The sequence below is a fragment of the Solanum dulcamara genome, chromosome 5, assembly GCF_947179165.1.
Source record: "Solanum dulcamara chromosome 5, daSolDulc1.2, whole genome shotgun sequence".
Taxonomy (NCBI): domain Eukaryota; kingdom Viridiplantae; phylum Streptophyta; class Magnoliopsida; order Solanales; family Solanaceae; genus Solanum; species Solanum dulcamara.
Window position 1 is genome coordinate 72,725,787 of NC_077241.1, and position 13,907 is coordinate 72,739,693.

Genomic DNA, 13,907 nt, shown 5'->3' on the forward strand with positions numbered 1-13,907 from the left:
ACCCCTTATAAATTAAAGCTACAATATGTCTTCGTCTTACACATGCTAGCTAGTTCAAGAACTCAGTGGGTATCACTATAAAATACTAATTGAAGTCTTATAAAACTCCATACAAATAGAGAGAGTAAACCAAGCAAGAAACAAGTCAAATGTTCATTGGGGTTCTCAAAACAAAAAACACACACGCATACAAAACCCTCTGACAAAGCCAAAACCAAGAGCTCCTACTTATCTAAATATCACAAACAAAAAATATTCCAATGGCTTTAGAAGCACTTTCTACCAATGAACTTCTCAACTTCATCATGTATGATACAATCTCTACCAACAACAACAATCTTGATGAAAATGCCTTATTTTTTGACCATCATGATGAAAATAATACTTTTTTATTAAAACCTCAAGATTTTGGTACTACTCCCTTAGAGCAACAATATTCCACCGCCGCCTCTGTGGTGCCACCAGAATCTTCTAGGGAGAAGAATAATTTGGCTGTGGCGACACAAGCAGGAGGTGGCGGTGGGGGGCGAAAGAAAAGGAGAAGGAGACCCAAAATTTGTAAAAATCAAGAGGAAGCAGAGAATCAAAGAATGACTCACATTGCTGTTGAGAGAAATAGAAGGAAACAAATGAATGAACATCTTTCTGTTTTACGTTCACTCATGCCTGAATCTTATGTTCAAAGGGTATGTACTAATTTAATTACTCTTTTTTAATTTACCTAAAAACTATGTATTTCAACAGTTATGCTATTGTAATGTACTAATTTATTTTACTTTTCTATAGTTCATGTATGATGGTAAAAAGCTTTTTTAATGGCGAAGTCAGAAAATTAACCAACTTAGTTCAAGATTTAATCTAATACTCCACTATTCTCTTCACACTAACGTATAGAATTTCACTACTGGATATGTTATTCTTAGTAAGCATAAGAATATTGTTTAACTAACCAACCTTCTATACACCACTTGTTTTTATGAAAATGTTTGAACAAAACACTTTTATTATTATTACTTTTTAAATGGGAAAGAGGACTACAATGTTGAAAATTGAACTTTCGTCAATACGTCAATCAACTGAGTTATCGAGAGATATACCAATGCTTTTTTTTTTACTCTGCAAATTAGCAGCATAAAGTTTTTTTGTTTTTTTGCTTCGTTTGAAATGACTGCACTAACATAGCTCTATACTTCATTCATTCTCGAATTATGAGCCCTAGTACTTAACAACTTTCAGCCTTGGTCCCTCTACTACAATTTTCACAAATCAGTTCATAAAAAAAGTTTGTTTTTTTTATATTTTTTCTTTGTGGGGTTAGATGTTTTTTCTTTTCTTTTTATGTGTTATTTTCTGCTTTTATTTCCATTTAGGTAGGAACAAGAAAAAGTATTGTCGAGGATTCGACGAAAAAGAGGTTAAAGATAATTGAATAACAGAAAATAAAGCTTTGCATTCAATTTTCTAAAAGACCCTACGTACATTTGTCAATTAATAACTTGAATTTCAATCATTTTGTGAATTTATTAAATGTAGTACTGTAGTTGGCATTTGATAAAGAATATTCATTGTAAGAATGTCCTATACAAATTAAATTAGTTTTTTTTTTTTTGAAAAAGACACTTCAATTTATATGCCTTATCATAACTTACTTAGAACTGAGATGTAATTATTATTATTTGGTTTAGGGTGACCAAGCCTCAATCGTTGGTGGTGCAATTGAATTCGTAAAGGAATTGGAACACATTCTACAATCTCTCGAAGCTCAAAAATTCATATTATTACAACAAGAATGCGGTACTAGTACTGGCAGTGGTAGTGATGGTTGTAATGGTGAAGTACGAAACAGAGAAGTTTCGGCCTCGTCCCCGGCAGAGTATTTTGGGAGCCCATTTGCTCAATTTTTCTCGTATCCACAGTATACATGTTGTCAATTACCAAACAAATACACATCAAAGAGCCAGGCAGCAATAGCTGATATTGAAGTGACTTTAATTGAAACACATGCAAACGTTAGAATTTTATCAAGAAGAAGATTTCGTCAGCTATCCAAATTGGTCGTTGCGTTTCAGTCATTGTACCTTACTGTCCTTCACCTCAATGTCACCACTTTAGATCCATTGGTTCTTTATTCCATAAGTGCTAAGGTACGATTCAAAAAATGCAATTTTATTTTTATGTTTTTTAGTTGATTTTTTTTTCTGAAAGAAAATGACTAGAGATTGCAAGAATCTATACAGCACAGGTACTTTTCATCCATGAAAATATGAGCCATTAAAAAAAAAAAAACTTGTGGGGGTATATTGGGAATTTAAAAAGGTCTACTACTTTTTACTAATTTCAGAAGGCAATGATGGGTCAGAAAGGGCGTTTCTTTACAATTCTTGTATGGCGTTTCTTAGTAAAGTCATACTTGTCTTTTTGTACTTATTGTAACAAATTATTTCAAAAAATGAAAATCTTTTTCTTTTCTTTTGGTGTAGTTGTGTTAAAATTTTCAATTGAGACACATTTTTATTTTTTGGTAGCAACCATGTAGAAAAAAATAAAAATTGATAATGGATGCCGATAAAAACTCGAATACAGGATCCCTGCCTTCCTCTAATATCATGTTAAATTACATGATCTTAGACATAGTACATTTTTAATTATATCCTTAACATATTGTAATTATTAGAATTGAAAGAAGTTTTCATGTTCTTTGTTTTTTTGAAATAATAATCTTATTTTCCCCTAAAAAAATTGGCAGGTGGAAGAAGGTTGCCAACTAAACTCAGCAGATGACATAGCAGGTGCAGTCCACCACATGCTAAGAATAATTGAGGAGGAAGCAGCTACCCTTCCTTGCCAAGCCTAGGGAACAGACCCCCTATTATCTTATTTATCATGTTTTTTTTTTCTTAGTTTGAATCCACTAGATAAAACAAAAAAAATTTAGAAGGAAAGAGCTTGTTTCAATGTTCATATTAACTAGTGGTTCTTTCTTGTCCTTGTACGTACAACATGAGCTGTGATATTTTGTTTATAATGTGTCGCTAATTCGAATACAATTATTAGGGTTTTAGTACCACTGTTTTCTACAGTTGCTGAGACATAATTGTCGAAATTTATGGGAAAATTTCGCACATAAGTAAATATATACTAATTAATTAGTCAATATAGATATAATTTAAATTAATTATGGCTCGCGGCAAGCATTTAACTATAATTACAGTTTGGGTTTTGTATAATTCGCGTGATTTATACAAACGTTTTGCGAGAATCAAATTGTATAGCTAAATATACAAACACTACAAATTCTATAGCGAATTATACAAATGTTGTGCATGAATTGTATAGTAAAATATACAAACGTCATACAAAAACTGCGAATTGTATAGAAAATTATACAAAAGTATACAAATACTGTGCGAATTATACAAACGCTGCTATAGCTATAGGTACAAATTGTATTTAGCAAACTATAGCATAATTAAGATATTTTTGAGTAGCTATATGCGAATTTTTTTTTATCACTCTAATAGTGTAAAAAACATGTATATATTGATACATGTAGCCGTCCATATTAATATATGGAGTTAGTATTTTGAAAAACATGACAAGTAATATGATATAACCGATTAAATTATATTGATAGTGTTGATATCTTTTGCATTGTTAGAATATGTATAATTACTAAGTAAAATTCATAAGTAATACTCTAACTCAACTCAATGTATAAAGAAGAAATTTAGGTGGCCGTTTCTTGAGCCAACAATCATGGAACAACTCGTACACAAAAATTTAAAGTTTTAATACAAAGTGAAACTCTAACCTAATGCGCTCGAGTTCATGAATCAAATAGGTACATAAAATGAAATAATATAAAAATGAATATTTCTCATCTCTTTTGAACTCCGTGACTTAAAAACACCATGATTGAGGAAATTTATCCTAGCTAGAGTTTAAACTGTGTCAATTTTACTTCATTAAGTTCCTATATTTCAAATTGCACTTAAATTTCAAATGTTTTCTTGATTTAGTCAGAGGTATATATGCTCGTCCAACTGATTTCGTATTAAAAAAGTGATTAAAGTGTAATTAGTTTAGTCCTAATTATAATCTTTTGTTAATAGATGGGACAGAGGGAACCAAATTAATAAATATCCTTTTTTTTTTAATTATGACTATTGTCGTTGAGGATTAAGACATGTCCACCTTTATCATGCATGGTCTATGGATTCCCTTTAATTTAGGGCAAGTCTAAATTTGTCATTTAATGAAGGTACATTTTTATTCTTTTCTTCACACATTCGACCCTCTCCCAATTTTACGCCACTCAACTTTAATCTAAACTTAGCTCCACATGCAAAATATTTGTCAACGAGAAGATCCATATATTATATGCTCTCTCTTATTTTTTTAAGCTACCAAATAGTCTAAAAGTTCTTTACTTTAATCTAAACTTAGCACCACATGCAAAATATTTGTCAACGAGAAGATCCGTATATTATATGCTCTCTCTTATTTTTTTAAGCTACCAAATAGTCTAAAAGTTCTTTTACATTGTTACTTCAAACAAGTTAAACTTGTTAAAGGATAATTACAAACTCAAGGTAAAAAATTCTAAAGGAGGATGTATATATGTGGTCCATCTCTAGCTACAATTATCCAGGAAAAAATTCATTTAAACATTCTGGACTCTTTTCCCTGTGCTTATATCTATAATTGTGCAAGAGAAGATCATGTTAGGTCGAAAAATACAGCAGTATTTGCATATGGGTTTGCTGAAATTACCAACATTTCTAGGAACTACTTTGAATATTTTAAGAAAAATGATGTAATGTAGGGATCTTTACACGAATAATCGATTAAATTTACTGTTAATTTTTCCTATCCGATAGATATACACATATTATACATGACTAATTATACATATATTATATATTGCTGACTATATTAAGTTATGCGTTGATATATATTCAGGTTAATATTACACTTTGTTTGGAAGGTTAATGTATTATTTTATAATGTATTATATTATATTGTATTGTGTTGTATTATACAAGTTTGGATAGATTGTATTATTTTTCGTCGTTACATAATATCACACATCACTTTGAATGATAAACCTACAAGAAATTGTAAGGTATGTGGTAGAGCTACTATGAAAAGATAGGGTAAATGATAAAATAAAATTATTAAATAATAAGTAAAGACAAAATCAGAAGAAAATATTAAGGTAATGATGCGATCAGACCAAATAGATCGTTACCAAAATAGGTTTTTTCATCTTTACTAACGATGAATTTGAACAATACAATACAATAAAATTTAAGTACCAATCAAAATAAATTTATATTTAAACTAACAATACAATACAATACAACGGGCAACAACCATCCAAATAAGGTGTTAGGGATCTTATTAATATTAGCTTTTGCTTTCTTTTTCTTCCCTTTTTTTCCAAAAAAAAAAAACAGAAATTAAATCAAAAGGTCCAGAGTTTTTGTGGGTTCGATGCAATGCAAAATTACCAAATAAATTCATTACTAGCCTTCAGAACTTTTAATTTTAATTTTTTTTATATATTTTTTGTGGGGATCACTCTGCAACTCTCATAAAAACACACGGCTTCTAGTGCTACAATTGATAGAGACTTTTAAAACGTTACAAAAAACAAATAATACACCCTTTTAATAAAGTGGAATTCTGAAATATAGTCATTCAAAAATATCTTAATTATAATTTGCTAATTATAATTTATAGCTATAATTATATTAAAGTTTGTATAATTCGCACAATATTTATATACATTTGTATAATTCACTATATACTTCGCAGTTTTTATATAACATTTATATATTTCACTATATAATTCATGCACAATGTTTGTATAATTCGCTATACAATTTGTAGTGTTTGTATATTTCGCTATACAATTCAATTTGCGCACATCGTTTGCATAAATCACTCGAATTATACAAAACTTAACTGTATAATCGCGCGAATTATACAAAAATCAAATTGTAATTATAGCTAAATATTGCCGCGGGCCATAATTAATTCAAACTATAACTATATTAGCTAATTAACTAATATATATTTGCTTATCTACGTAATTATTTTTATTTATTTTTAATATAAAACATATAATTTATACAATTCAAGAACATTGTAATCATCTAATTTCCCAAAAATCCAAAAAAAAATTCAGATTCTGTATAATGTACAAAAAGTTTTATCATCATCAGTTTGTGAAATGGCTAAAAAACATGTGGCTACGCATGCAAGTGCATGAACTCCTTAGCATTTTAGAATAAAGTAATTTTTGTTTTCCTTTCCGTATAGAAACAAATTCAGTCCTTATGTTTTCACACAATTCAAGATAATATATGAGAGTTATGTATATATATGTCCAAAATTGTAACTTTTTTGTTAATAACTAAAACGAAAAAGGCCTAAAATGTTGTTGAGTTATTGAAAATAGTATAAAAATATTTTTTATTTATTTATTGAGTTTAAAATGTCTTTGACATTCATCTTTAGATTCAAAAATGACATTTTCTTTAATGAAAAAAGGGTATGAGGGCATTTTTGTACCATTTTTAATAATTCGAGTGCATTTTAAGTCCTTTTCTGTAATTAAAATTTTGTTAAATAAATTTTGATTTATAATTAATTTTAAATAATTAAATTGTAACCAATAGATGGTCGCCACGTGTTTAAAAAAATTATTCAAATTATTTAATTAAAATTCTGTTAAATAAATTTTGATTTATAATTAATTTTAAATAATTAAATTATAACCAATAGTGACCGCCACGTGTTTAAAAAAATTATTCAAATTATTTAATTAAAATTATGTTAAAGAAAAAGTTATTTATGTGGTCATATGTCATATCTCATTAGGAGTAAAATAGAAAATTTAAAATAAGTCATAAATATTATATATGTGGTCATATATCATATCTCATTAGGGGTAAAATAGAAAATTTAAATCAGGACGAAAGTGTATATGCTATGCAAATGTAAACTAAAAATATGAGATATAAAGTGTTGTTTTGGGCTGTATATTTTTAAACCCCAACCCCCACCCCCAACCCCCTCTTTTTCTTTTTAAATAATTCCCTCTTCAAAAAGAAATAAATAGAATGTTGCATTACATCAAAGCAAGGTAGGTAGGTTGATATTTGCCTGATATGTTTCATCCAACAATACAATTGTACATTTATATTCTTGAAAGAGTGGGAGAGGTCATTGGGAAAGAAAATAATTTAGTTGTGTAATAATTCTACTTTAGTATTTAAAAAGAAATTACGTTGCTTTTTAAAGAATCTTAATTTGATGATTTAACAGGATGTGTCCCTACCCATATTGTCTAATTCTTGAAGGACGGTCCTTAATATTTTTCTTTTTATGAAATATAATCCAAAACGATAATCTAATGAAAACGATTTAATCAGCTTATTTTTATGATTAAAGTGTTTTGTACTGCCATTTAATTAAATGATTAATAGTGATTGCACATGGTTTCAGATTTCTTTGATATTTTTCTATTGAATTTGGAGGAAATAATGAGTTTAATTTTGGTATCCCTATAGGTCTATCTTATTCTAGATCTTGTAATTTAGCGCACAATTACACTACCATCCATATTACTTAGTTTTATAAAACTATATATATTGTTTCTTTTTTTAATTCCCATTGAAAAATTCCGAGTAAAGTGTTTTCTAATCACTACTAAAAAATTAATATTTTTCACTGAAAATTGTTCAGTGGCTATTTCCAAGAATTTTAATTGCTTCAGTGAGAAAAGAAAAAAAAATATTTTTATAAAGAAAAATTAGAAAGTTTTTCACTATTTTAGTGAGAATCTGTTTCCCACCCATGCATTTTTTCAATGAGCTAGTTCGGTGAAAAATGAGTAGGAAAAACTTTTGTTTTTACTAGTGAGTAAGGATTACTCCATATCCGAAATGGTTTGAATCAAAAATCTCTGATTAAAAATGAATGAATATTATTAATGTTTTTTTCATTAAACGCAACGATAGTCAACATTTAGCATCTGTTGCTACAAATCTGAAAATGATTATCCTTTGTCTATTAGATAAAATGAGCAAAAAGTACAATTTATACTGATTATCAAATGCTGTTAACTCTATAAAATTGAAAGATTTGTTGGAGCGTATGTATTTATTAATGAAATAATTATAGGCAAATTCAATTGAAAAACCAATGCTAATAAAATTGATCCACATTTTAAAATGATATACCAAAACAAAACTAGCCCATAATGACCTCTTTTGTTTTCTAAGCTTGTTCACAAGAGAAATTATTGGGGATCTTATGGTGGTGCTGTAGTTGCTGCCCCTGCTGGTCCATTGAGTTATTGCCTATAATAGATTACAAATTTTAGAGGAGTTCAAAATTTAAACGTGAACGTAATTTGAAGTAGATTTGAGTTAAGTTTCAGATTTAAAAATTTTCAAGTTCGTTAGTTATTTGAACTTGATGTTTCTCTAAATAACAAGAGGAGTTCAAAATTAAATTTTAAAGTTATTTTTTGTGTACAGGAGGTATAAACATTGTTGTATATTGAGTGTATAATATTATATATCAAGTTTTTAAACAAAAATAGGAGATTTATACATATTATATACCAAATATATATTGTTGTATACCGAACTTTTTAAATAATGTTGTAAGAAATAGTGAGCTATGCAACTAAAACCTTTTAAAAATAGGAGTAATTAAACTTCGTGCTCAATCAAACTTCTTCACCTAAATTAGGACATGACAAGAAGTCATTTTAAGACTGCTAATTAAAACTCAGTCTTGATTTCAAACCTATTCAAAGTTTAGTCAATTTATAAAGCAAAATAAAATTTGAACAAAAATAATCTTAAATAACACACACAAAGACTCTCAACACAATGTGTTGGAATTTCAACGCATTGTACTCAAGTTCGAAAGTATTGAAAACTTTCTACATGTGAGGTTTCGTATACGTGTTAGAGATCCAAAACTCTTAATTGTGAAACTTCAGCACACTGAGTTTTGAATTTTTTGAAACTCCCAACATTTAAAACTCAAAGACAAAATGCTGAAGTTTTTTCGGGTTTTAACTAGAGAATTTTTTTTTATCTAAATTATATTTTCGTATTAAAAATGACTAATTTTCAATTATGTTTCAATCGACGGTTAAATATTGGGGAAACTTATATAAATCTCATTAGTTTAGGAGCTAATTATTTAAATACACTTTAATTTGCAATATTAGAGTATCTTACTAGATTTTGGGATCAAAGTTATGTATAATTTATTCTAGATACATTGTATCTAAGCGGATTAGCATGTATCTAGAATACATAACAAATCTCGCTCGCCTCTCTTCCATCTCGCTCACCACTCTCCTATGTATCTAGTATCCTAGATACATGTGAATCACACCAGCTATATATAGATACATGTATCTAGTGTGTATCATGTGTGATTCGCATGTATCTGAGATATATAACAAATCTTACTAGTTTGTTAGTTTTGAATTAGATGTTGTTCTAATTTATTCTAAACATCAAGAGGAGTTCAAAATTTAAATTTGAAGTGATATCAAGTAACTTTGAGCTAGATTTGAGTTGAATTTCAATAGAGACTCAAGAAAGAAGACAGAGTTAGCTTTTTCTCTAATAGTGTATATAGGGACGAATATGAGTTTTAGTTGGATCCGCAGTTATAATTTGGGTTATAAAAATGTTGGGGTTGATTTAAAATAGGTCAATAAGAAGATATCATGAAATTAATATTTTTTTAATATTATTTTCAAGCGGATCGGGTTCAAATATGAATCATATGTGATTTTTATTATTTATTTGAGAAAAGGTTAAAATTTGGACCAATCAAATTAGAGTATTAGACAACATAATAAATAAATATTTAATGATTTTACTTTAGGGAAGGTGTTAAAAATAAGGGCAAGTATGAGCCAAAGAGTTAATATCGAGGGTATTTTTGAGTCAAAAAATTGACGTAAAGGGTATTTGGGGACCGAAAAGTGGATGAATGGTAATTTTATACCAATTCAAATAGTTAAGGGGCATTTTAGACCTTTTGCACAATGTGTTCAAATTTATAACTTTTATAAATGGAACTCTAAGATATTATAATAAAGTTCAAAACTTTTATTGATATTGTACTAGAGTTTGAAACTCTCTAAGTTTGAAAACTCCCTACATTTAAAACTCCAAGCAATAAGATAAAGATTTTTTTTGGTAACCATATAAGCATTATCATTACGAGAACAAAAACATGCATCTAAAGAGCCCTTCATGAGCACAGCGACTGCATCTCAAGTCTCCATCAATACACAAAACTATTTACACTTTCAGCCATTGCAAAAAAAAAAAAAAAAAACTACATCTTCAAGCTTTCTTTGATGAACTAAGTATATCTAATCTATCTAAAATCTCCCTCTTAATTTGTGTGTGTATCTAATCTGTCTGTGCGTGTACTTTTTTTAATTTTAATTAGTTCTAAGCTCCTTAAGTATGGTAGATCATTGCTCCCCAAGTCGCAATTACCATTTATTTATGAAACTATTTTCATTTCTTCCTTTTAATTATCAGCATTATTTCCTTCACCTCCCCCAACTGTAAAGGCAAGCATGGCCATTGTTCAACACCTCTCTTGACCTCTATGAACCATGGGCATTCACTGAACATATGTTTGGATGTCTCTAGCTTTTGTGCATCACATAAACAAGAATTAACTTCCTCTTAGAGATATTCACCTTCACCAGCCTTTTTTTAGTTAGCAATCTGCCTTGGACAGCTAACCATAGGATAAATTTATGTTTGGGTTGAGTCACTGCACTCCAAATACATTCAACAATGATTGATCTGTTGTGGTGCCCTCTGAGATCAATATAATTCATTGTGATTGAGTATTCACCTCCCTTAATCAGTTTGTACCTATCTTGCATACCGATTTTGCATCTATACTTTCATGGAGTGGACCTTCCTTCACTACTAGTTGCTCTCTCCAGACAACCTCTCCTTCTTTCATACACACGTCATGCACCCGCTTAACTCATAGTGAGTCCTTGTTAACAATTCATTGCCAAAGCAACTTACCAATAGATGCAAGGTTCCATAAGCTGCATTTCTTGATATTCAGCCTTTCAAGCTTCTTAGGCAAATACATTGTACTCCATGAAACTAGCGACACCTTCTTCTTAACATCAGACCCTCTCCATAAGTATTCTCTACATTTCTTGTCTACCATTTTTGCTATGCTTTCCCCAAAAGCTGTGAATTGAGAAAAATATTGAGTTTATGACTGGAATCCTCCTAGCATAGGATAGTTGTATGCTGAAGTTTATTCATATTTTAACTAGAGATGTCTTTAGTCTAAATTCTATTTTCATATTACAAATAACTAATTTTCAATTATATTTCAATCCATGGCAAAATATTAGTAAGTCAACTCCAAGTCAATCACTTTTGTGGCGGACAGAATGTCATGAACGGCAATTACACGCAATGGGGGAACTAAAAAATTTACCAAGTGGGTTCAACATACGAAGGAGATTAAAAAAAAGCCAACAAACTAAATATTATTATTTAAAAATTAATTAATGTATAATTATTGTTCAATTAATATTTTATTTATTAAATAAAAAATTAAGATATATGATTTAATCAAAATAATGATGCCAAGCACAACAAAAAGGGTTGAAAAGGAGATTAAAAAAAAGCCAACAAACTAAATATTATTATTTAAAAATTAATTAATGTATAATTATTGTTCAATTAATATTTTATTTATTAAATAAAAAATTAAGATATATGATTTAATCAAAATAATGATGCCAAGCACAACAAAAAGGGTTGAAAAAGAGTAAAATAATGTAGCGTATTGTTGTTTAGTTTCGCACTCAAGACCCTCTATAATGTAGCGTATTGTTGTTTAGTTTCGCACTCAAGACCCTCTAACAAAAATGAACTCACTTTACCACTGGATCAAAGGTTTTTTTTGGCTCTATTGGGTAAATATTTTATTTATACTTGTATTTTTCAAAAAGCAAATTATATATATATATATATATATTTTGTAATTCTTTTTACAATGAACACCATGTAGGTCCACCTCTGATTACATGATCGGCAAAACACCATTATCCATAGATACATGGTTGGAAATTTTTAGATACATTGTTTAATGGAGTTTTCATCGGAAACGGCGATCTTTTACCAGAGGAAAGAGAAACTGTGATCAAAATATGCAGTTCTGTGCCAGTAGAATGCCATGGTCAGCAGAACACTATTGTCGGCAGATACATGGCTGAAAAGTTTCAGATACATTGTTGGTTTGGTGAAGCTTTCGCCGGTGCTCTTTGGCCGAAGAGGATAGAGAGATGGTGGTTAAAATATGCAGTTTTGTGGCTGGAAAAACGTCATGGACGGGCAGATACATGGCTGGGAGAATGCCATTGTCGACAAATACATGCCTGAAAAATTTCAGATACATTACTAGTTTGGTGGAGTTTCCGCCAAAGACGACAGTCTCTAGCCGAAGAGGAGAGAGACGAAGGGGAGAGGAGGAGAAATTTGAATTTTTTTGATTTTTTTCGAAAAGAAATTCAAAAATTCAAAAAAAAAATGTATGAGTTTCTGCTAAGTTATTTCAGTTACATTTCATATTTAAAAATTTTCTTTTTCGGGCCTAGCCTTTGAGAATGGACAGCCGAAAGGCCCTAAGCATTTTATGAGCCAAAGGCCCTATTCAGATATGACAAGGACGATAATCACCACTTATTTATATCGTAAAATAATTGATAGAAATCTTGGGGATTTGGACGAAGATTTTGCGCGGATTGGCGATCTTTAATTTTTTAAAAAATAAATAAATATGGGCAAAGCCCATTTATTGAATCGAAAAAGGTTCCAACATAGAAAGACTTGATAGTTTCTAATTTTTACCTTCGGTGTTCATTTAATGAAAAGGTGTGAACTAAAACATCTTATATATAACCTAATTTTACTTGATATAAATTTTATAGAAATTAAATTATGCGGCGTTTACATACTTATGGGTTCTAAAACTAAAGTTTTGCTTTTATCGGCATAATTTTTGTATGAACTAAATTATGCTTTTTACGGAATAATTTGTGGGTTTTGAATTAACATTTTGCCTCTATCAAACTCAAATTCCGTAGAAATTAAGTGGCAAAACTTGATATGCCTTTTAAGTTGTAATTAATGTTATATTATAATATGAAAATCTAAACTTATACGAAGTGAAATTATTTGTTATTTTGGTGTCGGAGACATTTTTGGCCACTTAACTTTTACTTCAAATATTAAAAGACAAAAATTAAAGACTATCAAATTTAAAGGCAAATATTAAAGACCACCTTGGGCATTTGTACGAATGATGAACAATATTATCTATAAAATAGTCCATGTGAAGGATTCTCAATTTATGTAGTTCTAATTTTTTATTATACACGAAATTTAAAATTAAAAAAAAAAAAACTTGTGAGTTTAAACATGTATTCTGTAGCTATAACTATAAGAATATGTCATTAAAAAGGATAAAAAGTTTAAAATTAATTTATTTCTAAATATAAAAAGATGTCATTTTAAAAAAAAACTAATAATGAGATGCTGCAACATAAAAGGAATAACGGGGTATTTTTAAAATCAACTTATTTTGAAAAGTGTTTTTTTAAAAAAAAAATACTTCTAGTGAGAAACAATTCGTGTTTGAGTAGTCAATTTAAAAAATATTTTTGAGCAGCAATTTGTGTTTGATCAAAATTTTAAAAGTGACTTCTAAATATATTCTACGTAGTAATTTTCTATTATTACTATAGTAAAATGACGAAACAAATACAAATTTAAATAGAGATGAACTAGCTCAGGGAGAAT

At 29.1% G+C, this 13,907-nt stretch overlaps 1 protein-coding gene across 1 annotated transcript; it reads left to right on the forward strand.

Annotated features, from left to right (window-relative positions):
* On the forward strand, positions 1 to 3,064 carry LOC129889686 (transcription factor bHLH71-like). Its single transcript, XM_055965097.1, has 3 exons — positions 1 to 686; positions 1,686 to 2,144; positions 2,747 to 3,064. The coding sequence occupies exons 1-3, from the start codon at positions 261 to 263 to the stop codon at positions 2,852 to 2,854; spliced, it is 993 nt and encodes a 330-aa protein (XP_055821072.1). The 5' UTR covers positions 1 to 260; the 3' UTR covers positions 2,855 to 3,064.
* Positions 3,065 to 13,907: the final 10,843 nt, after the last annotated feature.

Excerpts from the sequence above, each read along its gene's own strand:
- LOC129889686 (XM_055965097.1), top strand. The coding sequence starts at position 261 with ATGGCTTTAGAAGCACTTTCTACCAATGAACTTCTCAACTTCATCATG. Across the intron at positions 687-1,685 it reads CTGAATCTTATGTTCAAAGG|GGTGACCAAGCCTCAATCGT; the intron begins GTATGTACTAAT and ends TATTTGGTTTAG. Across the intron at positions 2,145-2,746 it reads TTTATTCCATAAGTGCTAAG|GTGGAAGAAGGTTGCCAACT; the intron begins GTACGATTCAAA and ends AAAAATTGGCAG.